The sequence below is a fragment of the Somniosus microcephalus genome, chromosome 2 (genome assembly GCF_052327205.1).
Source record: "Somniosus microcephalus isolate GS21.2 chromosome 2, FLI_Smic_1.0, whole genome shotgun sequence".
Taxonomy (NCBI): domain Eukaryota; kingdom Metazoa; phylum Chordata; class Chondrichthyes; order Squaliformes; family Somniosidae; genus Somniosus; species Somniosus microcephalus.
Window position 1 is genome coordinate 104,661,213 of NC_140988.1, and position 22,993 is coordinate 104,684,205.

The 22,993-nt window shown below is 48.8% G+C and overlaps 1 protein-coding gene across 1 annotated transcript in view; it reads left to right on the forward strand.

Annotated features, from left to right (window-relative positions):
* Positions 1-1,555: 1,555 nt before the first annotated feature.
* The window catches only part of tmem131l (transmembrane 131 like), a 216,624-nt gene continuing 195,186 nt past the window's right edge, over positions 1,556-22,993 (forward strand). The window contains exons 1-3 of the mRNA XM_086012018.1: positions 1,556-1,792; positions 2,171-2,241; positions 9,139-9,182. Of these exons, the coding sequence (XP_085868144.1) occupies positions 1,669-1,792; positions 2,171-2,241; positions 9,139-9,182 (239 nt within the window). The 5' untranslated portion in view covers positions 1,556-1,668. The remainder of the gene's footprint in view (positions 1,793-2,170; positions 2,242-9,138; positions 9,183-22,993) is intronic.

Below are 22,993 nucleotides of genomic sequence, written 5' to 3' on the forward strand. Positions count from 1 at the left end.
TCTCTATCTCCCCAGTCTCTCTCTCTATCTCCCCAGTCTCTCTCTCTATCTCCCCGTCTCGCTCTCTCCCCCCGTCTCTCTACTCTCTCTCTCTCCCCCCAGTCTCTCTCTCTCCTTCCCTCTCCGTCTGTCTGCCTCTTTCCTTCCCCCTCTCTCTCTTTCCCTCTCTCTCTCTCTCCTTCCCTCTCTCTGTCTCTCTCTCCTTCCCTCTCTCTGTCTCTCTCTCCTTCCCTCTCTCTCTCTCCTTCCCTCTCTCTGTCTCTCTCTCCTTCCCTCTCTCTGTCTCTCTCTCCTTCCCTCTCTCTCTCTCCTTCCCTCTCTCTCTCTCTCGTCTCCCCCCAGTCTCTCTCTCTCTCTTGCATCACGGGGGGCGTTTCATTCCATGTGTGGGCGGGCCTAATGCTGCAGCCTCCCGAAATGTTGCCGCCATTTTTTTAATACCGACAGCACCAGCACAACAAACCCCCACAGTGCGGCTCCGGCACAGTATCCCGATCCCGGCCCGCCGGAGCGGGAGGTGAGTTGGGGTCACTCGGGCCAGGCCTCACAACCGCTCGGTCCGAGACACAGAGCGGGGGAGCGGCAGCAGCCGGCAACCGCACGGCCCTGTAAACTGCCGTTTTACAAAAAAGCCTTGGCAACACCGGGAACCCCCCCCCTTCGCTACCCCCCCCTCCTCCCCAGTCGCTCTCTCTCTTCCCCCCCAGTCTCTCGCTCTCTCTTCCCCCCAGTCTCTCGCTCTCTTCCCCCCAGTCTCTCGCTCTCTCTCTTCCCCCCAGTCTCTCGCTCTCTCTCTTCCCCCCAGTCTCTCGCTCTCTCTCTTCCCCCCAGTCTCTCGCTCTCTCTCTTCCCCCCAGTCTCTCGCTCTCTCTCTTCCCCCCAGTCTCTCGCTCTCTCTCTTCCCCCCAGTCTCTCGCTCTCTCTCTTCCCCCCAGTCGCTCGCTCTCTCTCTTCCAACAACAACAACATGCCCTCAAAAAAGCCTCGGCACCGCCGGGCACCCCCAGCTAGTAAAACAATAAAGTCGGGTGCAAGAAAGGCCTATCGAGCTATCAAGCTATGCATGATTATTCTATCAGGGACTCGCTGCCTCACCCCTTTTAATCAACGCTAAGTTCGTTCTCTGAAAAAAATCAGTGTATTAATATCACCACAACCTTAATTTTCTCTTCCCAACAAATCTGGATCCAACTCCTTTTCAAAGATATCAACCGACCCGGGATCAACTGTCCTCTCGCAGCCTGTTCACATGCTCAGTGTTGTGGGTAAAACACGTCCCCGCCCCCCTGCGCCATCCTAATCATGCAAGTCCAAGCAACTAACAAAATATCCCGGCCTTCTAACACCCTCCGTTAACTAAAGCATGTATTCTGAAAAACTGCAGTCATAATTAAAAAAAACCCACAGGTTTGGGGCGTTCCAGGTTTCAGGGCACATACGCACACAACATTGAGCGCGGCCCACGCTGCTGAGTGCGGGACTAATCCTGTCTGCGGCAGGTTTTGTGCTGCTTGGTGTGGCTGACGTTACGTTACGTGTGTGTGAGTGAGCGCGAGCTTGTAGTGCGGCGGTAGCGAGGAAGGAGCGAGAGCGGGAGCGCGCGGGGCGGGAGGAGCAGCGGGCCGGAGCGCGCGGGGCAGACAGTCGCTCTGAGGGACACTGTGCAGCATGGCGGGGCTGTGCGTACAACCGGATCGGAGCTGCTGCCACCGGGCTCAATGGATAAAGTTATTGTTGGGCATCCTGCAGCTCATTTTACCTTGCTTTCGACAAGGGACGTCTGCCGCACAAGGTTTGGGAATCCTTTGTGTGTGTAACATTTGTTTGTATTTTTTTATATGTTAAGTGGACCCAATTTTAAATGTTTGCAAAGCGATTGTTTTTTGTTGTAACTTGCCAGGATGTAGCATGACCATGTACATGTTCTCCTCTGGTGAGGCATTAGTGATCCAGGGAGCAACGTGCTGTAAGTCCCGACTCGTGGTTTAAAATTTAATATTTTAATGTTTTAATGAGATAGCGTGGTCTATGCTACAGCAGTTATTTAGTTGTCGTTTAAACCCTGCAATGTAAATCTTCAATATTCCGAAGTACTTTTTCGTTTCCTTCGTGTCTCAAAGCGGTTTCGCTTTCACTAAAAAAAAGGTATATTTTTCTTTTCTTCGAATAGCACTTGCTGAAATTCCCAGCGTAGTGGAGCTTTGGCAGGCAGAGGAAGGAGACGTATTACTTCCCACTCAGGTGAGAAATTTGAAATAAAGTCTGGAATTATATTCATAAACATTTCTGGGGAACGGGAATTCCTGCAGCTGGGTGTCAAAAATGTGCCTAGTTTATGTAATCGTACATCATGGTTCGCTGTTGATGAAATTAGTTAACATATAATCAAGATGACCTCCAAGTATTTTACCGCATTCACAAAACTCTTCAATTATGTATTTGTGTCTTACTAACAGTAAGAGCTAATTAAATATTGAGATGTAATCGAACATGCACATTAACTTGTTTCCACTTCAGCATTTCTCCAGTTCAGTAAACTATCAAGCAACTAATAAACGGTCTCCCATCCATAAAACCTGTCAACATTCATTGTTCTGCGTTAGCATCACTTCGCGTTTTTTCTTTCTGTCTTGTTAACAGGAAGGTTTTTTTAAATGAAGGGACACAGAACATTAGCATTACAGCACTTACTGATTGGCATTTTTTTCACTTGTGAAAGTTCATCATATTGATGCCTTGGCTCACACCGTGTAAACAGGAGAATGCAGGGAAGATGATTGCAAACTCCAGCGACTTGTCAGTCACTACTTGAACTGTAGGTTAATCTAATTTCTGGTGTAAATCTAGATGTTTGTGCTCCAGTTTTTGTTTGTGCAGTCAATAAGTGCTGTGGTTTTGTGAATCAGTTACACTTTAAAGGTTCTATTTAATTACTTGTTTAACAAGGATAACCGAAGTAAACTTTAATCACGTAGATTTCATAGCTCCTGACTTATTGCAGTAGGTTTATCGAAAGAGGTGGACTTGCAAAGAGGTTAACCCAGTAACAAAACTTGCAACTACGTCTTGAGATCACAAACTAAATTAGCTATAAAGGTCCTGCCTACTTGGCAAAGAACACGCAATTCTGTAGCAGTGCTTTTTAACCTTTTCCTGTGTGTATAGGCAGTCATATGTCATTGTGGCCTAAGGCCCACTGAATACTTTTTGTGAGCTGCCTTACTTGTCACCCCTTTCCCAAACTGGAGCATTGATAACTTCTCCCTTTTGTAAAGTCCTCTAACTACTTCTCTTAACAGTATAATGACCCAGAATTTGCTGGTGTCCTGTTAGTTAGATTTTCTTCCAAATTACTGGAAGTGAGCGGATAGTGGGGTCAACGGAGCACCTGGGATCTACGGGTGAACGATGTGATTAATAGTTTATTTCCTTAACCAATGAAATGTAAGGATAGAGAATGAAACAGGAATGACGGAGCAGGAAATAGTGTGAATTAGTCAAATTAGGTACAGTACGAGAAATGGAGAGGGAAAGAAAGATTGGATTAAGAGAGGAAAAAATGTAAGAAATTTTTAAAAAAGCTTCTAAGGAACAATCTACTACCTGCACGAATGATACTCCACTGTTTCAATTGTTCCCTTTCTGGGCTGCAGAGGTTGAGTGGCATTGCAGGAACCTAAATCTCATCATTAAGAGTCCTTGAGTTGTTATGTACCCTAACTTTCTCTGAGTTTAATTTGTTTTTAAACAGCGCAGATACAGCAATATCTTAAAATGTGGGAAGGTTGAGGGTGAGCTCCCGTTTTTGCGAGGCTAAAGGCGAAGTGGCGCAAATCATCAAGCAATTTGTAACGATTCGCAACTCATGGTGTATCTCTTACCACAAATTGCTAGGTTATTTACACATCAATAACGGCGTGTACATTAAACTCGCTGTTATTTTGCTAGCAAATCCTGGACCATTTGTGGAAAACTGACCAGCAAGCCTTTTAGAAAGAATGAAAAGCCAGCAAAACTGTTACGATGATGTCATTCACAAGTGTTGTGTTGGGTATTAACATAAGAACCTAAGAAATAGGAGCAGGAGTAGGCCATTCGGCCCTTCGAGCCTGCTTCGCCATTCAATGAGATCATGGCTGATCTGCCTCAACTCCATTCACCGGCCCTATCGCCATATCCCTTGATGCCTTTACTAGTCAGAAATCTATTGACTTTTGTTTTGAATATACCCAATGACTGAGCCTCCACAGCCCTCTGGGGTAGAGAATTCCAAAGATTCACCACCCTCTGTGAAGAAATTTCTTCTCATCTCAGTCCTGAATGGCCTACCCTTTATCCTGAGGCTGTGGCCCCTGGTTCTAGACTTCCCAGCCAAGGGAAACGTTCTCCCAGCATCCACCCTATCAAGCCCTGTAATAATTTTGTATGCTTCAATGAGATCCCCTCTCATTCTTCTGAATTCAAGAGAATACAGGCCTAGTTTACTCAATCTCTTCTCATACGACAGTCCTGCTATCCAAGGAATCAATCTCGTGAACCTTCGTTGCACTCCCGCTATGGCAAGCATATCCTTCCTTAGGTAAGGAGACCAAAATTGTTCACAGTACTCCAGGTGTGGTCTCACCAAGGCCCTATAGGAGTAAGACTTCTTTACTCCTGTACTCAGATCCTCTTGTAATGAAGGCCAGCATACAATTTGCCTTCCTAATGGCTTGCTGCACCTGCACATTCACTTTCAGTGACTCATGTACAAGGACACCCAGGTCCCTTTGAGCAGCTACATTCCCCAATCTTTCACCATTTAGGAAATACTCTGCCTTTGTTTTTTCTACCAAAGTGGATAACTTCACATTTATCCACATTATGTTCCATCTGCCATGCTCTTGCCCACTCACTGAGCCTGTCGAGATCCCCTTGAAGCCTCTTCACAACTGACACTGCCACCTAGCTTTGTGTCACCAGCAAATTTGGAAATGTTACATTTAGTCCCCTCATCCAAATCATGGATATAGATTGTGAATAGCTGGGGCCCAAGCACCGATCCTTGCGGTACCCCACTAGCCACAGCCTGCCATCCTGAAAAAGACCCGTTTATCCCTACCCTTTGTTTTCTGTCTGTTAACCAACTCACAATCCATGCTGGTATATTACCCCCAATTCCATGTGCCCTAATTTTGTTCACCGACCTCTTATGTGGGACCTTATCGAAGGCCTTCTGAAAATCCAGATACACCACATCTACCAGTTCCCCTTTGTCTACTCCACTAGTTACATCCTCAAAGAACTCCAGTAGGTTTGTCAAAAAGGATTTCCCTTTCATAAATCCATGTTGAATCTGCCCAATCTTACTATTAGTTTCTAAGTGCCCAGTTATTGTATCCTTTATAATAGATTCCAGCATTTTCCCAACTACTGATGTGAGGCTAACAGGTCTGTAGATCCCTGTTTTCTCTCCCCCTCCTTTTCTTAAATAGCGGGGTTACATTGGCTATCCTCCAATCTGCAGGAACCGTTGCAGAATCTATGCTAAATGGGATAGATTCAGAACAGATCTAGCAGCTCAAAACTGGGCATCCATGAGGCACTATGGGCCAGCAGCAGCAGAATTGTATTCCACCACAATCTGTAACCTGATGGCCCAGCATATTCCTCACTCTACTACCATCAGGGGACCAACCCTGATTCAATAAGGAGTGTAGAAGAGCATGTCAGGAGCAGCACCAGGCATACCTAAAAATGAGGTGCCAACCTGGGGAAGTTGCAACACAGGACTACATGCATGCTAAACAGCGAAAGCAGCAGGCTATAGACAAAGCTAAGTGATCCCACAACCAACGGATCAGGTCAAAGTTCTGCAGTCCTGCCACATCCAGTCATGAATGGTGGTGGACCATTAAACAGCTAACAGAGGGAGGGGGCGGTTCCATGATCACCATCTTCAATGATGGCGGAACCCAGCACGTGGGTGCAAAAGACAAGGTTGAAGCATTTGCAGCCGTCTTCAGCTAGAAGTAGAGTGGATGATCCCTTTCTGCCTCCTCCTGAGGTCCCCACCATCACAGAAGCCAGTCTTCACGCTAATTTGAATCACTCCACATGATAGCAAGAAACAGCTGGGCGCACTGGATACAGTAAAGGCTGTGGGCGCCGACAATAGCCTGGCTGTAGTGCTGAAGACTTGTGCTCCAGAACTAGATGCGCCTCTAGCCAAGCTGTTCCAGTACAGCTACAACACTGACACCTACCCAACAATGTGGAAAATTGCCCATGTATGTCCTGTCCACAAAAAGCAGGACAAATCCAACCCGGCCAATTACCGCCCCATCAGTCTACTCTCAATCATCAGCAAAGTGATGGAAGGCATTGTTGGCAGTGCTATCAAGCGACACTTACCAATAACCTGCTCACCGATGCTCAGTTTAGGTTCCACCAGGACCACTCTGCTCCAGACCTCATTACAGCCTTGGTCCAAGCTAGGATAAAAGAGCTGAATTCCAGAGGTGAGGTGAGAGTGACTGCCCTCGACATCAAGGCAGCATTTGACCGAGTGTGGCATCAAGGAGTCCCAGTAAAATTGAAGTCAATGGGAATTGGGGGGAAAACTCTCCACTGGCTGGAGTTATACCTAGCACAAAGGAAGGTGGTTGTGGTTTTTGGAGGCCAATCAACTCCGCCCCAGGACATCGCAGCAGGAGTTCCTCAGGGCAGTGTCCTAGGCCCAACCATCTTCAGCTGCTTCATCAATGACCTTCCCTCCAACATAAGGTCAGAAGTGGGGATGTTTGCTGATGACTGCACAGTGTTCAGTTCCATTCTCACTCCTCAGATAATGGAACACCAGAAGTGGAGGCAAGGGTGTGATTGAGCAGATTGATAGCTGCGGAAATGTTATGGTGAATGGAGGGCCATATGCTAGACAGTTGGAAATTTGAAAGTTCAGTTGTAAGTGACTTGGGAGTGTTTTTTCCAGGGGTGGACACAGAAGGAAGTGGGGTTGGGGGGGTAGCAGGATGTGGGTGTAGAGCGATACAAGGAAGTGATCAGAGATGACCATCTTTGACACAATGGGAGTAGAGGCCATGTGAGATGGCAAGATGAAGAGGACCATGAATAAGGGTAGGGGAGTTTATATGGAGGGAGAGATTGAAGGAGGATTGGAGGGCAGTGAACTCGGGAGAGAGAGCATGATGAGTTCAGATGGAGCTTGAAATCACCGAGGATGAGCAGTCACTCGTTGCTGAGGGAGGAAAGCAATGAAGATGTGAGAAACTTGGGTGGGTGGTGGAGAGAGTAGATTTTGAAGGAGGGATGGAAAAAGGTGAGCTGCTCGAAGGAGGAGAAGGTGCTAGAGGAATAGGGAGACAGACCAAGGTGTGATTTGGTGATGACTGCCACTGGCTGGCTGGCTGTCTGGGCTTGGAAAGTAGTGGAAGGTATAGCCAGGCTGGAAGGCTGTGAGCCAAATTTCCATCCGGGGCCATGATGTCGGTGCAATCATGCACAATAAGTTCATAAATGGCAAGGGCCTCATTCACAAGTGAATGGACATTCTGGAGGGAGATGCGGAGAGGGGTGGCGATAGCTGATTGGCTGCCAGCGTCCACGTTGGGGCGGAGGTTGGCAAGGTTAGCCTCCAGTGCGCTCACTTGTCTGGAACATCAGCGAGAGTAGGATGGGCCAGTTGGGGTTGCTGCTCGTAAAGAGCAATGAGTGCCTTGATTGGGTCCTTTGGAGGATTCCAAGGGAGGCACAGAGGAATCTGTAGGCTTATCCAAGAGGGAGTAAACAGTCACTCCTAGGGTGGTTTATTAATGGCAAATGGAATATAATGTGGAGAAATGCAAAGTTATCCACTTTGGTAGGAAAAATAGAAAAGCAGAGCATTTTTTAAATGGAGAGAGATTGGGAAATGTTGGGTTCAGAGGGACCTGGGTGTCCTTGTACACGAATCACTGAAGGTTAACATGCAGGTACAGCAAGCAATTAGGAAAGCAAATGGTATGTTGGCCTTTATTACAAGAGGATTTGAGTATAAGAGTAAAGACATCTTACTGCAATTATAGGGCCCTGGTGAGACCACACCTGGAGTATTGTGGACAGTTTTGGTCTCCCCTTACCTAAGGAAGGATATACTTGCCATAGAGGGAGTGCAACAAAGGTTCACCAGACTGATTCCTGGGATGGGGGGATTGTCCCATGAGGAGAGATTGAGTAGACTAGGCCTATATTCTCTGGAGTTTAGAAGAATGAGAGGTGATCTCATTGAAACATACAAAATTCTTACAGGGCTTGACAGGGTAGATGCAGGGAGGATGTTTCCCCTGGCTGGGGAGTCTAGAACCAGGGGTCATAGTCTCAGAATTAGTGGTCGGCCATTCAGGACTGATGAGGAGAAATTTCTTCATTGAGGGTGGTGAATCTTTGGAATTCTCTACCCCAGAGGGCTGTGGAGGCTCAGTCATTGGGTATATTCAAGACAGAGATCGATAGATTTTTGGATATTAAGGGAATCAAGGGATATGGGGATAGTGCAGAAAAGTGGAGATGAGGTAGAAGATCAGCCATGATCTTATTGAATGGCCCACCCCTGCTCCTATTTCTTATGTTCTTATATTAAACAACTGTATGTTAATGCATAAATTTTAGCTATATTTGTTTGTTCTCAGTGGCTTGCCTTAGTGAATCCATCAAACTTATTTCCATCAAACTTATTTTGGAGTCGCCACAAGCTTTGCGAGACCCACACTTTGGGAGACAGCATTAGCACAAAAGCAGCTTTAGTGTGTTTGAGTTCTCTGCGAAAGCAATTCACCAACTGCCTGATCACTGTGAACATCTTAAACTGTTTACATATAGCTCAACTTTCCTTGTATTTAAAAGGGTTAGAAAAATAGTGGTCTTTATAAACGAATCCTTCGCCCAAATGCTAAACTCCCTTGTATTGTAATAGACATCAGGACATTTTCTGTTATATTCTTGTACAGAATTGCAAAATTGAGCATCATACTTCTCACTGCTGGTCTCGCTTTTAAAATAATTACTGTGTTCTTAAAGGGCACTTTAGGATCATTATACACAAGGAGATGGTGATTTTGTACTGTCATTCAAATAACTTCAATTTTTTCTCTTGTGTTGCAGACTACTCCTGAACAGAGTGCAGATGACCTGCCTCTGGAACAAAGGTAAATTTGGTCAAATGGCTTTATTCTATTTCAGTGTTGTAACTCTAACCACTATAAAATCAGAATGAAAGTAGAATTTGCTATACTAAGCCATATTAAAACCTTTCAAAATAATTACTTTAGGTATTTAAAAAAAAAAAAGTCCAAAAGCTGTTTTTAAAAATGTAGAACATGTGGGTTTGTAGTGTGGCAGTGAGCTGTAGAGTTGGCGAACTGCTAAGTTCCATCCCTGATCTGTGATATGTTAGCCACGTGCTTGTGAAACTGCACCCTTTGCCCTTAGCATTCTGAACTAGGGATGAGTGGGAAAAATCAAACCGGGTGCGCCCTCCTAATCACTGTCCAGTGAGCCATTCTGGAAGTGCTTGTGTGCGGATGTTGAGTACGAGATTGCGTTGGCAATGATGGTCCTGACTCCCCAGATAACCTGCTTGCAATCACAGTCCAGGCTAATTCATGGGTAGATTGACTGAACCACTGGGGAGCTTTCAAGAGTATTTCTTTTTAGTGGTATTTAATGTGACAAAGAAATACATATTTTCAGCCATGTAACAAGTGTAATGAGTTTATTTTTTTTTTCTGTGCTGTATATGGTTACCTGTCCAAAAAGTAAACGGGTTGGTAGTTTGTTGCCAGGCCTACATCAGTGCTCTGGCTACATAATCACTTGCATGTCGGCAGTCTGGGTTTTTTGTGCTTACTAGTTTAAATTTCTTGAAAGCTTTAAACCAACCATCCTATGACAAAAATGTCTATAGTATAGTCCAGTGATGTAGGCAGGAATGAAATCTTTCTAAACTTTTACAGACTTTTGCCTGACCAAACAAAATCATCTGGACAGTAATGAAGGCCAAAGCATATTTGAATAACTTCTCTCCTTTTTGTATTCTTCCACCATCATATCATCTTGTTCTAAAACTAAAACATGAATAGCAGTCGCAAAGCCAGTGGCCCCAGCAGAGAATGGGCCATAGCTTCCATAGTGACATCTTGATGAATCTAAATGAATTCTGAACCAGTGAATATTTCTTGCTCTATCTTGTAATTCACTTATTTGATGTTGAGTATAATTTCCACCATTTATATTTATTCGTTCATGGGATGTGGACGTCACCGGCAAGGCCAGCATTTATTGCCCACCCTTAATTGTCCTTGAAGAACCGCTGTTCTTTTTGTAGTGGTTTGGTACAACTGAGTGGTTCGCTAGGCCATTTCAGAGGGCAGTTAAGAGTCAACCACATTGCTGTGGGTCTGGAGTCACGTATAGACCAGACCAGGTATCTTCCTAGACCAAGGCTGTCTAATAGCCCAGTGAACAGGTAACCTGCCTCCAGCTTTCTTCCAATCCTGCTGCAAGTAGGGTGCCAGGAAATGTGAGAACAACCTGGTAACTGGATTCCCTCTGATTTCCCCCCCCCCCCCTCCCTCCCCTTTGCAGCTGTGATCTCAAAATCCAGTGGAGTGGAGAATTGAACTTTCTTTTTCTATTTGTTTCTTTTTCCAATTTTCTCCCTTCTGTTTCTGAAGATGTTGACTTGAGCTTGAGTGCAATTTTTAGAGAGTCAACCTAGATCATGAGCATCTGGAAGCTGTTTGGCTATGGGGCAACATATCATACCTGATCAAGTCTTCACCTGGTATTGTCATACTAGAGGTCGTTGGATAACCTCATTCAGGAGTGGGAACTTGTCTGATTTTATTTTATTCTTAAACTGCATAGCTTTGTGCCATAGATGTAAAGATCGTAGAATTCCAGTAAACCAGCCTGGTCACCAGAATCAAATTACACCTGTTTGTATTAACTAGTTTAATGACAAATCTCCACTTATTCTGTTTATCAGAGTATTCAATTAAGATAATGGTGCTTTCAGCTTCAATTACTTGTATTAAGACCAGTTATAGATGCAGATCCAAAAGATGTGGTTTTAATCATTTTTGTTTTCTGGATGCTAAAGTGAGATAAATTGAGCTATCTATCAAAATCTTGGTAGAATTTGTGCAGAGTTCTCCCAATCTCCATAAACCCTGGATAAACATTGTAAGCTCTCATAATGCGGTTTCTCCAGGGTTTTTGCCAAACCTGCGATGAAGGATCAGGAGAACTTTCAGGTGCTTGTGTCTTTGTTTGTGTGTTGCGCTGCAAGCTTGTAGATTCCTTTTGATCAATCGGAGTACAAAATTGGAGACTCCAATCATCATGGGGGAGAAATTCAGTATCGCCCCATTTGGGGCGCAATTATCGGCCGGGCGCAAAGATTAGCGCCTGACGCTAATTATCGCCTCTGTCTGTAAACTTAGCTTTTATCGCCCCTGGAGGTGATTGGAGCACTAAATCAGGTGCTACACACCTGTCTTAAGGCACAAAGGCCGAGGAGTGAGGCGCTACCTTAGAGCGCTGGCGAAGCTCATGTGATGTCAGTCAGCAATGGAACACAGACACACTGGTGCCGGCCAGTTCTTAAAGGGGAGGGTGGATCTTGCTCTCCATCCACAACCTGCTCATTGCAGCTTTGAATCTCGGCCTGGAGAGACCGGTACATCAAATCTGTTGGAAAGAACAATGGAGAGGCCCAGGGAAAGAGCTCAGAGTGCAGCCCCCATATTCTTTTGTAAATCGATGCAAGGAAGATCAAATCAGAAAGAACCTGCAAAGTGCTGCTCAGTACCCAAAACTCCTCAACACAGCTTTGAATATCTCCTGCAGTCTCTCATTCGGAATGCGTGGTGCAAAAATTTCGCCGACAGAAAAGGGCAGGAAGCAGTCGCCTATAAATAGCGCTCCCCTAGTCCTTTCCCGACTGCAAAACGCTCCCCTCAACCTGTCGATGCTAGTGGCAGGCGGTAAGACGGGGTGCCACTCAATATCCGGTCCGGGGCGTTGCACACTCGACTGACGTCACGATCTGCCGGCGCAGGAGATCGTGGCGGTAGCGTTTAGCGCCGCCGCAAGATGTCTAGTTAATTTCGTGAGCGGCGCAAAAATCACCGCGCCCGGGCGCTAGTTGCTTTGCGCCCCATTAGCGCCCTCTTAAGGCGCAAACCAATTGAATTTTCCCCACCAGCAAGTAACCTCCAATATAATGAAAATAATTGAGACACGGGGTAATTGTAACCTAATTAGCCGGGTGGAAAACTCGTGGGATTGCACCCCGGCTTCAATGGAGACTAAAATCAGGCAGTATGTAAAACCAGCGTTTCACCCGATCCTGTCAGTTTCCCAACAGGCGGATTAAGTTAAAATTGCCCCAACAGCTGCCATGATGCTTCTCCACACCGCCCCCCCCAGGCCAGGTTAGAGAGAAGCATTTGATAATGTTGCTTTAAATATTAATTGAGGTGAGTTGGGTACAATATGCTCCTTGGACTAAAATCACAACTATTGCCTGCGAAAAGCTGCAACTTCCCTTACATTGATGTGGAGACAATTTGGGGGAGGGGCGGTGGTAAATGCCAACATGAACTGATGGAGCCGAATGGCCTGTTTCCATTTCATAACTTTTGTGTTTCTATTTCCTTTGGCCACTTAGTAATTGCTTTTATGTAGGAAGGTATACAGAGATAGCTTGTTGTATGTGGTACAGGAAACTTTGGTTTATCCGGAGGTTAACTGTCCGGAATGCTCGATCCACCGGCAAAAATCAGGAGCCGTTTTGTTAGGTTTTTTTTCTTCTCGTTGCTTTTTTTTTCACCAGTCAGGCTCTGCAAGGTCTCTCTGAAGCTGTTGCTAAGCTACAGAGACGCTTGCAAGGTACAGCCGACTGTTTAGAAGCACAGGGTTTGTTGCTCCGTATGTTTCAACATTAGCGCTGGTTTGTCCGGCAGTTTTGATGGGACGGCAACAGCTCGGTCCCATCGGTGCCGGATATCTCAAAGTTTCCTGTAGATTGGCTCAGAGTAAAAGATTCCAAATAAAGCAGAATTGTTGAGATGTACTGTTACTTAGTATATATGGAGTCGCAGTATGACGTGGTTATTTTTGTCTAACAGCAGAGTTATGCTGGTTTTAAATCAGGATTGCATACTTTTGAACATAACACAATTTAGCTAGAAAGTGTTGCACTATCGTGCTAAATAATTGGCTGAGGTTTAATCGAGTTAACATTTTCTGATGTTGTTTAGTAATGTGACTTGGTTAAATCAAATCCAGCTATATATATGTTCTTATTGCACCACTCTCTTCTATGAGCCCAGTTCATTGGGAACTTGCAGTTTCATGAAACAATTTGGTGTATTCATGGTCTTCATGATGGGAATTCATGCTGTGCTCATAAACAAGTCTTTTAAGTAAATTAACTGCAGCTTTGTGTGTGTTGATGCATAAACTTGTAGTCTATTAATATTGAATCGTGCATTTCATATAGTGCCACAGATACACAATTTGTGGTGTGGAAAATCTCATCTCCCAAAGCCATCTAGTAACGAGCACAAATGTACAGAGTGATATATCTTTATTCCCAAATTTTCTTCACTACCTTCCTCCGCCCCCCCCCCCCCCCCCCACCCCACCAAAAACAATTCACCTTTCTTCCCTGAGGACAGGTGGAAACCTTTTCTTAGGCATTCATCAGTGCTATCCCAAACCATTTGTGAAGAGCTTTGAGAGAGGGGTTTAGGGTGAGTTGACACTCTTTCTTCTCCCTTCTGGGGAAGCACCTAGCTTCTGTCCTGCACTTTCATGCATAACACTTCAGATTGGGAACTTCCTTGGGAATTGCAGCCTCTAGGAGGTTGAGCATTTGTCTCCATTCAGATATGTAATACTGAGCATATGGCTTACCAGAACGCAAATATGTACCGCGTACCAATTGATGGTTAGTCTCTGAAGTAGGGGGTTGAGCAGAAGAAATAGGATAATCTATATTGAAGCATATGGATCCATTAAGATTTAAATAATGCAATGTGGTTGAAGGTTGTCATTCTTATTGCGACAGAGGTTTGACATCTGTTTTAAAACTTGTGAAATGAATATGTTGCCTCTTGTTTTTGTGAGGGAGGGGGGGAGGTCGGTGTTTGGAGGGGTTGTGGGGGAGGGTGGTTTGGAGGGTGGTGAGTAGTGGAGGCAGGTTGGTAAGGGGGAGGAGGTTTGGGGTGGGAGAATAGTGAAGGGCAAGATTGGGTGGCGGGTGTGGTTATGGGGAGGGCAGAGGATGAGGGTACTAAGACTAGGGGAAGGTAGGGTTGCGAGAGAAGGGTTTGAGGCAGCGGGGGAAAAGAGGGGATACGAGCAAAAAGAGCGATTGGGGGGCGGGGGGAAAGGCAGAGGGAGGATTGAGGGAAGAGGTAAGCAGAGGAGAGGAAGGGTGAGTCTACTGTCTGTTAACTCTTCAAAAAATTCAATGAGGTTGGTCAAGCAAGACATTTCCTTTTGAAATCCATGCTGACTATTCATTATTATATTTTTGGTTTCTTGATCTATTTTCTCCTTTAGTAGGGATTTCATTATTTTTCCTACCACTGATAAGCTGACAGGCCTATAGTTCCCTGGACATGTTCTATCTCCTTTCTTAAATACTAGCTGGAGTGCCTGGCGGTGCCGAGGCTTTTTCGAGGGCATGTTGTTGGAAGAGAGAGCGACTGGGGGGGGGAAGAGAGAGCGCGACTGGGGGGGGGAAGAGAGAGAGCGACTGGGGGGGGAAGAGAGAGAGCGACTGGGGGGGGAAGAGAGAGAGCGACTGGGGGGGGAAGAGAGAGAGCGACTGGGGGGGGAAGAGAGAGAGCGACTGGGGGGGGAAGAGAGAGAGCGACTGGGGGGGAAGAGAGAGAGCGACTGGGGGGGGAAGAGAGAGAGCGACTGGGGGGGGAAGAGAGAGAGCGACTGGGGGGGGAAGAGAGAGAGCGACTGGGGGGGAAGAGAGAGAGCGACTGGGGGGGGAAGAGAGAGCGACTGGGGGGGGAAGAGAGAGAGCGACTGGGGGGGGAAGAGAGAGAGCGACTGGGGGGGGAAGAGAGAGAGCGACTGGGGGGGGAAGAGAGAGAGCGACTGGGGGGGGAAGAGAGAGAGCGACTGGGGGGGGAAGAGAGAGAGCGACTGGGGGGGGAAGAGAGAGAGCGACTGGGGGGGGAAGAGAGAGCGACTGGGGGGGGAAGAGGGAGAGCGACTGGGGGGGAAGAGAGAGAGCGACTGGGGGGGGAAGAGAGAGAGCGACTGGGGGGGGAAGAGAGAGAGCGACTGGGGGGGGAAGAGAGAGAGCGACTGGGGGGGAAGAGAGAGAGCGACTGGGGGGGGAAGAGAGAGAGCGACTGGGGGGGGGAGAGAGAGAGCGACTGGGGGGGGGAAGAGAGAGAGCGACTGGGGGGGGAAGAGAGAGAGCGACTGGGGGGGGGAAGAGAGAGAGCGACTGGGGGGAAGAGAGAGAGCGACTGGGGGGGGAAGAGAGAGAGCGACTGGGGGGAAGAGAGAGAGCGACTGGGGGGGAAGAGAGAGAGCGACTGGGGGGGGAAGAGAGAGAGCGACTGGGGGGGAAGAGAGAGAGCGACTGGGGGGGAAGAGAGAGAGCGACTGGGGGGGGAAGAGAGAGAGCGACTGGGGGGGGGGAAGAGAGAGAGCGACTGGGGGGGAAGAGAGAGAGCGACTGGGGGGGGAAGAGAGAGAGCGACTGGGGGGGGAAGAGAGAGAGCGACTGGGGGGGGAAGAGAGAGAGCGACTGGGGGGGAAGAGAGAGAGCGACGGGGGGGAAGAGAGAGAGCGACTGGGGGGGGAAGAGAGAGAGCGACTGGGGGGGAAGAGAGAGAGCGACTGGGGGGGGAAGAGAGAGAGCGACTGGGGGGGGAAGAGAGAGAGCGACGGGGGGGAAGAGAGAGAGCGACTGGGGGGGGAAGAGAGAGAGCGACTGGGGGGGGAAGAGAGAGAGCGACTGGGGGGGGAAGAGAGAGAGCGACTGGGGGGGGAAGAGAGAGAGCGACTGGGGGGGGAAGAGAGAGAGCGACTGGGGGGGGAAGAGAGAGCGACTGGGGGGGGGGGGAAGGGGTGGGGGGGAGAAAGGGAGTGGGGGAGCCAGCAGACCCCCTCCCCTCTGCCGGCGATGGCTCCGCTGAGCTCTGTGCCGCCCCACGCACTGACATGCCGAGCGCAGCGCCCCGGTGAGCCCGAGCCCTGCCCTCCCGAGGCCAGGCCTGAGATGGCCGATTGCGGCTGGCCGGGCCCGGTTGCCTTGGTAACCCTCCTCCCCTCTCCACCTCCCGATCTCTGGGCCTGAGCGGCCGATTGCGGCTGGCAAGCCCGGTTGCCGGGGTAACCCTCTCCGCTCCCCCTCCCCTCCTGAGCCCCGCCCCGAATGAAGCACGAGGAGCTTGCAGTGAGCCCAGCCAGCCTTTACCAAGATGGCTGGCCGCTGGTTCGGAATCCGGGGGGGGGGGAGGGGATGAGGGGTGGGAGGAGCTTGCCACAAAACAATTGCCTAGGGTCCAGCATGGCTGGCAACAGATGCCCAGGCTTCGAGGCCTACCTGCAAAAACGGGGAAAGGTAGGAAAATTAATGAGATTAGATAAAAGATTTAGAAAGTAATTGTTTTTAAAAAAAAAAAGTTAATGGCCTAGAAATTCAGTTGGTGCCGCGCCAGGGCTTTAGCGCCGGAGCTAAGTCCCCCTGCGCGCGCCAAAAATTCAGTAGCGCCGCGCCCAAACGGCTGCCGGCGCTACAGGAGGGTGTCAGCGCCTCGAAATGGGCGCTGACTGCCGCATTGCGGTGCAATTCCGGCGCTGCGGCAGGCTGGGGAAGTGCAGGCCTCCTCCTTCAGTTAAGGAGGAGCTGCCTGCACCCGCCCGCTGGCTGTTGAAATGTTGAAAAAAATGAGCCCGGCACCTCGGAGAAGTGCCAGGCTCGCAGGCCAGACGCATCTGTTCCGCGGGGGGGGGGGGGGGGTGGAGGAGTGGAGGAGTCTGGGGAGGGAGGTGTGGGCAGGCGGCTGGCGGGAAAGCGGCCGGCCGCCGCGTGACCTTAATGCGCCGGCCTCTGCTGAAACATCGTTAGTTGCGGCTGCCACGGGTGAGGCGGCCGCAACTCAATTTCGGCGTTGGGGCCTGTCACCACGGCAACCGGGACGCTGTGCACACTGATGACGTCATCGGTGCTGGCGCAGCGCAACTGGTCTAACGCTGATGGCAGGGTCCCACTGAATTTACAAACCGGCCATAACTCTGGTGCTAGGCCCTCTAGCGCCTCAAATGGGGTGCTAACCCTACTGAATTTTCAGCCCTATGTGTTTTAAAAGCAACTTTTTTTTTTTTTTTTTTAAAGACACAGAAAGTGGGAAAAAGAAATGAGGGGCTAGATTTTCAGTATAGACAGTTTTGGGGTGCTAAGCTTAGTGCCTGCCCCGTTGCCGGAAATTCAGTGGCTTTGCCCTAAGAGGTTGGTGGAGCGCTAAAAGAGGCGTTCCACTAGTATCTTTAGGCGCTAAGCCGGCGGTGGAGAGCGCAACACACGGCAGACACTCTGGTGCCAGTGAGCTCTTAAAGGGGAAGGGTGCATGTATTTTTTTCAAATGCAAAGTCGAGGAGGAGGAGGAGGAGGAGGAGGAGGAGGAGGAGGAGGAGGAGGAGGAGGAGGAGGAGGAGGAGGAGGAGATTTGCGTTCCATTTTACAAACGGCAGGCGCACAATGGGGCGGCCAAAGGACGTTGCACGAGGATGTGACGTCATTTTCTGCGCGCGCATCTGGGCGGCCGCTAAACTTTGCGCCAGTGCTAACGGGCAACTTAATTTGGGGCGGGGCGCAAACTGCGCTGCGCCCAGGCGCTACACACATAGCGCCCGAAAATCACTTCTCTTAAGGCGCTAACTGCTGGCGCAACTGAAAATCTAGCCCGAAAAGTTTGGAATCAAGATGGCGGCGACTCGCCTCGGTTCAGAATGATAAGGCCCGCCCACACACGCACTGATTAGTCGACCGTCAGGTCACCGGAGCGTAGGATTGGTCAATCGTCCCGTCACTCGACTCTAGGGCCCACCCCCACCACGCAGCGATTGGTCGACCTCGACGTCACTCTATTGCTAATGAGCGGATAATGAGATGCTAATGAGCAGAATTTTGAACTTTTTTTGGATACCGCGGGCGCAATTTTTGTCTCGCCGAAACGTAAATACGCTTACGACCGTTCCGGAATCGTAAGTCTCGCCGAAACGTAAATACGCTTACGACCGTTCCGGAATCGTAAGCTTTCTTTTGATGTAACGCACGTGTAGGTACGCTCTATAACTTTAGAGTGTATAGCCAGACAGACAGACAGACAGATGTATCCTTTTTTATTTATATACTAGCTGGGGGAGCCCGGCTTTGCCAGGGCTGTTTTGGGCTGGGCGGTTTAAATCAAGTCCCAGGCTTTGGGGCCTCTCTGTGTCCCTCTGTGAATCTGCTGCCGGGCAACATTTTAAATCGAGTCCCAGGCTTTTGGGCCCTGTCTCTGTGTCCCTCTCTCAATCTGCTGCCGGGCAACATTTCTACCTTTTAATACCTTGAAAGATGAAAGTGAAAGTACTTATAAAACGTTTTTGGTAAATCTTATGTTATTTTTAAAAGAGATACTAACTTTTTCGAAGCTGGATTAGCAGATTTTGAACTGGAAGTAAATGGGGTTTTTAGCTTGAGGCAATGGCTGCCAGATCCCTGAGATGAAAACGATTAGTCCCGCCCACAGACGCAGCGATTGGCCAACCATCAGGTGACTGAACTGTAGGATTGGTCAATCGTGCCGGCACAGGATTGGTCGACCTTGACGTCAGTCAATCAATGCAACTTAGCAGATAATGAGTTTAATTTTGAAGGTTTTTTGCATAACGCGCAAACAATTTTTGTCCGGCCGAAACGTAAATACGCTTAGGACGGTTCTGGAATCGTCAGCTTTCTTTCGACGTAACGCACGTGTAGGTACGCTCTATAACTTTCGAGTTAATTCAAGACAGACAGACAGACGGAATGACAGACAGAAGTATCCTTTTGTAGCGGTTCGTGTAGATCGCCACTAAATAAGAGAGTTTGACTTCGACGAACTATAAATAAGTTGTTTATTTACAGGAATAGGCTAATTACATCAGGTAAGATGGCTGACTGTAGGAGCACCGTGGTGTAGGTCTTGTCCCAGCGGGGACTCCACGAGGACTGAGTTCGCAGTCCTGTGGGGAGCGTGATGACGTCATCGCGTTTGTGTTGTGACGTCATCACGTTGCTCGCGTTTCCCGCGCTTAGGGTGTCACGTGATGCGCGTCGTTGCGTCGCTGGCCATTGAGGCCGAAGTCGGGAGGCCGGGCTGTGCTGGTGCTTGGAGCGGAAGATTGCGTCGCTCCTGTCGGCCGGCCATTGAGGCCGAAGACGCTAGGCCGGGCTGTGCCGGCGCACGCACATCACGTCGTACGTGACGTGACGTCAGCGCGCTAGGGCGCGCCTTAAAGGGGCAACGGCCCCAAAAGGTAAGTTAAAGGGAATTATGTGTCTCAATGTAAGGGACAACCAGTGGTACCGCCACATAGGCCCCCCCAGAATTCGCTTTAACGAAAGTCCAAGGATGAGATGGTCTGACGAGCTGGTGGTCTCGGCGGTCGTGCTGTCTCGGCTTGGCAGGCGAGGTATGAAGATGCTGCTCGTGAGCGGATCCTTACGCGCGTCGTGGTGAATAAAACGTATCCGTCAGGCGAAGGACCGTGGAGACGTGCGAAACAGCAGGCCTTGTCAGAGTGACGGGCAGGTTGGGCGGACGCGGGCGATGTTTCTGTTGGCTGGTGAGCGAAATCTTCGGGAGGCTGGAACGCACGGAACGGTGCGTGCCATAGTGCTACGACGTGAACACAACGGAGGGTGAAGAGTTGCTGCGTTGATCAGTGATCGGTGAGGCTAGCAACTTTCACGTGGCTGATCGCGGCTGCAGGATGCCCGTTGGACCCGTCCTCTGTGTGCAGCTTCAGTCGACGTTTGCGTTTGTTAAAGGGAAAACTGGAGAAAGGCTGGCAACGGTCCAGGTTGTTGTTGCTTTCAGGAGGGGTTAACTCTGCCTGGAGGGCGGCAACATTTGTAACAGTTGTAGATTTAGGAGAAAACAGCCGGGAGGGCGGCACGCTTTTGTTCACGCCGAATCGTGTAGTAGGTAACACAACCAGCAAGCTGAAGGGCTGGTGCGTCATCGGCGGAGGAGTCGTCGTCGGTGTTCACGAGGGATTGGTTCTCGTGGTTCACGAGGGATGGGTCCTCGTGCGCGAGGAGTGCGTCCTCGTGTTTTGCGGGGGCGAGTCCTCGTGGTATCCCCGCGGGGTGCGCTCCGATCTTGTGGGCCCGAACATGCTGTACCCCGCGCTTGGAGAGATGTATACTTGCTGTTGCTTTAGATGTAGAGGCGGACGATCCGTGTGGCGGTAGAAGAGTCGAATACGGAGACCGTGAGCACGTGCATGGTCTGTGCCGCATCGATGTTCTCGGCGAACAGGGCTTCTACCTGCATAAAGCACGAGGGAGACCGTGGCTCCCTGGATTACGGTAGCGACAGCAGAACGGCTGATGCTTCCATAGCGTGCTTCGTTTGTGAAAGACGTTCACAAACCCACCAATTGTAGCGCTGGTGGATGACGGCTGCCGTTGGTCGTGCTCTACCTCTGTGACATCGTTCGTAAAAAACGGGCTCGCCTCCAAGCTGCGCTTCCATTGCGAATACGTACGCAAAGACGGGGTCGCTTTTAGTGGAATCGGTGTTAGGCGGTTGCTGTTCCGTGGTTGTTCGTCGGTTGTGCGTTGGTTGTCTTGAGTGAAGACGAGGTTCAGGCGCGCGTTGCTACCGTGAAAATCGTTCACGGATACGGGTTCACCAATTGTAGCGTTGGAATTGATGAGCTCCCGTACTCACGTCGTGGGGTCACCAATGTAGCGGTTCGTGTAGATCGCCACTAAATAAGAGAGTTTGACTTCGCCGAACTATAAATAAGTTTATTTACAGGAACAGGCTAATTACATCAGGTAAGATGGCTGACTGTAGGAGCACCGTGGTGTAGGTCTTGTCCCAGCGGGGACTCCACGAGGACTGAGTTCGCAGTCCTGTGGGGAGCATGATGACGTCATCGCGTTTGTGTTGTGACGTCATCACGTTGCTCGCGTTTCCCGCGCTTAGGGCGTCACGTGATGCGCGTCGTTGCGTCGCTGGCCGTTGAGGCCGAAGTCGGGAGGCCGGGCTGTGCCGGTGCTTGCCGCGGGAGCGGAAGATTGCGTCGCTCCTGTCGGCCGGCCGTTGAGGCCGAAGACGCTAGGCCGGGCTGTGCCGGCGCACGCACATCACGTCGTACGTGACGTGACGTCAGCGCGCTAGGGCGCGCCTTAAAGGGGCAATGGCCCCAACAGGTAAGTTAAAAGGGCAACGGCCCCAAAAGGTAAGTTAAAGGGAATTATGTGTCTCAATGTAAGGGACAACCAGTGGTACCGCCACACTTTTATATTGGCCCAGTAATTCCTCTCTGAACGCGTGAGTACGGTCGGGGTACTCACGCGTCTGGCCGGAGGAAATGCCCGTGTTCAGCACGCACAGCGCATGCGGGGAAAACCGGCATTTCCAGTCCTCTGAACGAAGGGGTTCAGAGGCACAGCGCGTGCGACTGCACAGGCAGCGCTTGCGCAGTGAACTTCGTCGATTTCATTCATGGATTCAGTGAGGGTAAGTCCTTACAAGTTACACTTGAAAAAGCATGTGTAAAGTTGCTCCAAGGCTGCGGAGGAAGATATATTTTATCGTGTAGCTTCTGAAAGGCAATATTTTTGTTTGGGAAAGGGAGGAAAGTTATTTTAAGAAATGCTGAGGTAAGTTTTAAAGTTTAAATTTTTTTTTTTTAAACGGGTTTTCAGTACGGTAGGTAGAAGGAGCAATTGTGGCTGTGTGAATTGAATGTGAGAATGAGTGTTCTAAAATGAGTAATGTAACATTTCCAACACTTTTAAGAAAGAAACTTTTCATCAGTAATAAGTAATTATGTATGTATGTCCGCATATATTCCTTTACGTATATGTATGTATGTTTTATATTCCTTTACTTATGTGTATGAATATATGTTTTTAATTATGATTTTCCAATAAGTTACTTTCTCTCAAAGTCATAATTAAATACATACATTCATACACATAAGTAAAGGAATATATACATACACGCAAAGGAATATATACAGACATACATACATAATTACTTAAAAGAATATGTTACTGATGAAAAGTTTCTTTCTTAAAAATGTTGGAGTCATTTTCACATTTAATAAACACAGCAAATTCAATTCACATAGCCACAATTGATCCTTCTACCTACAGTACTGAAAACCCGTTTTAAAAAACAAAAATAAACTTTAAAACTTACCTCAGCATTTCTTAAAATAACTTTCCTCCCTTTCCCAAACAAAAACACGATAAGAAATATCTTCCTCCGCAGCCTCTGGAGCAACTGTACTCATGCTTTTTTCATGTGTAAGTTGTAAGGACTTGACCTCACTGAAAGCATGAATGAAAGCGGCGAATTTTACTGCGCACGCGCTGCCTGTACAGTCGCACGCGTTCTGCCTCTGAACCCCTTCGTTCAGAGGACAGGAAATGCCGGTTTTCCCTGCATGCACTGTGCATGCTGAAAACCGGCATTTCCTCCGGCCAGACGCGTAAGTACCCCGACCGTACTCGCGCGTTTGGAAGGGAATTACTGGGCCAACATTTTACATGTCAATAAAATGAAAAATTTAACAATTGCACGATTTGCCCCCTCGCATCTGCGACTGAGGGTCCAAGGAGGTGCATTGCGCAAGAGGTCATCGTCGTACGTATCCTCACACTGTTCCCTTTCGGGAACTGTATGAAGTGGTGGAAGGA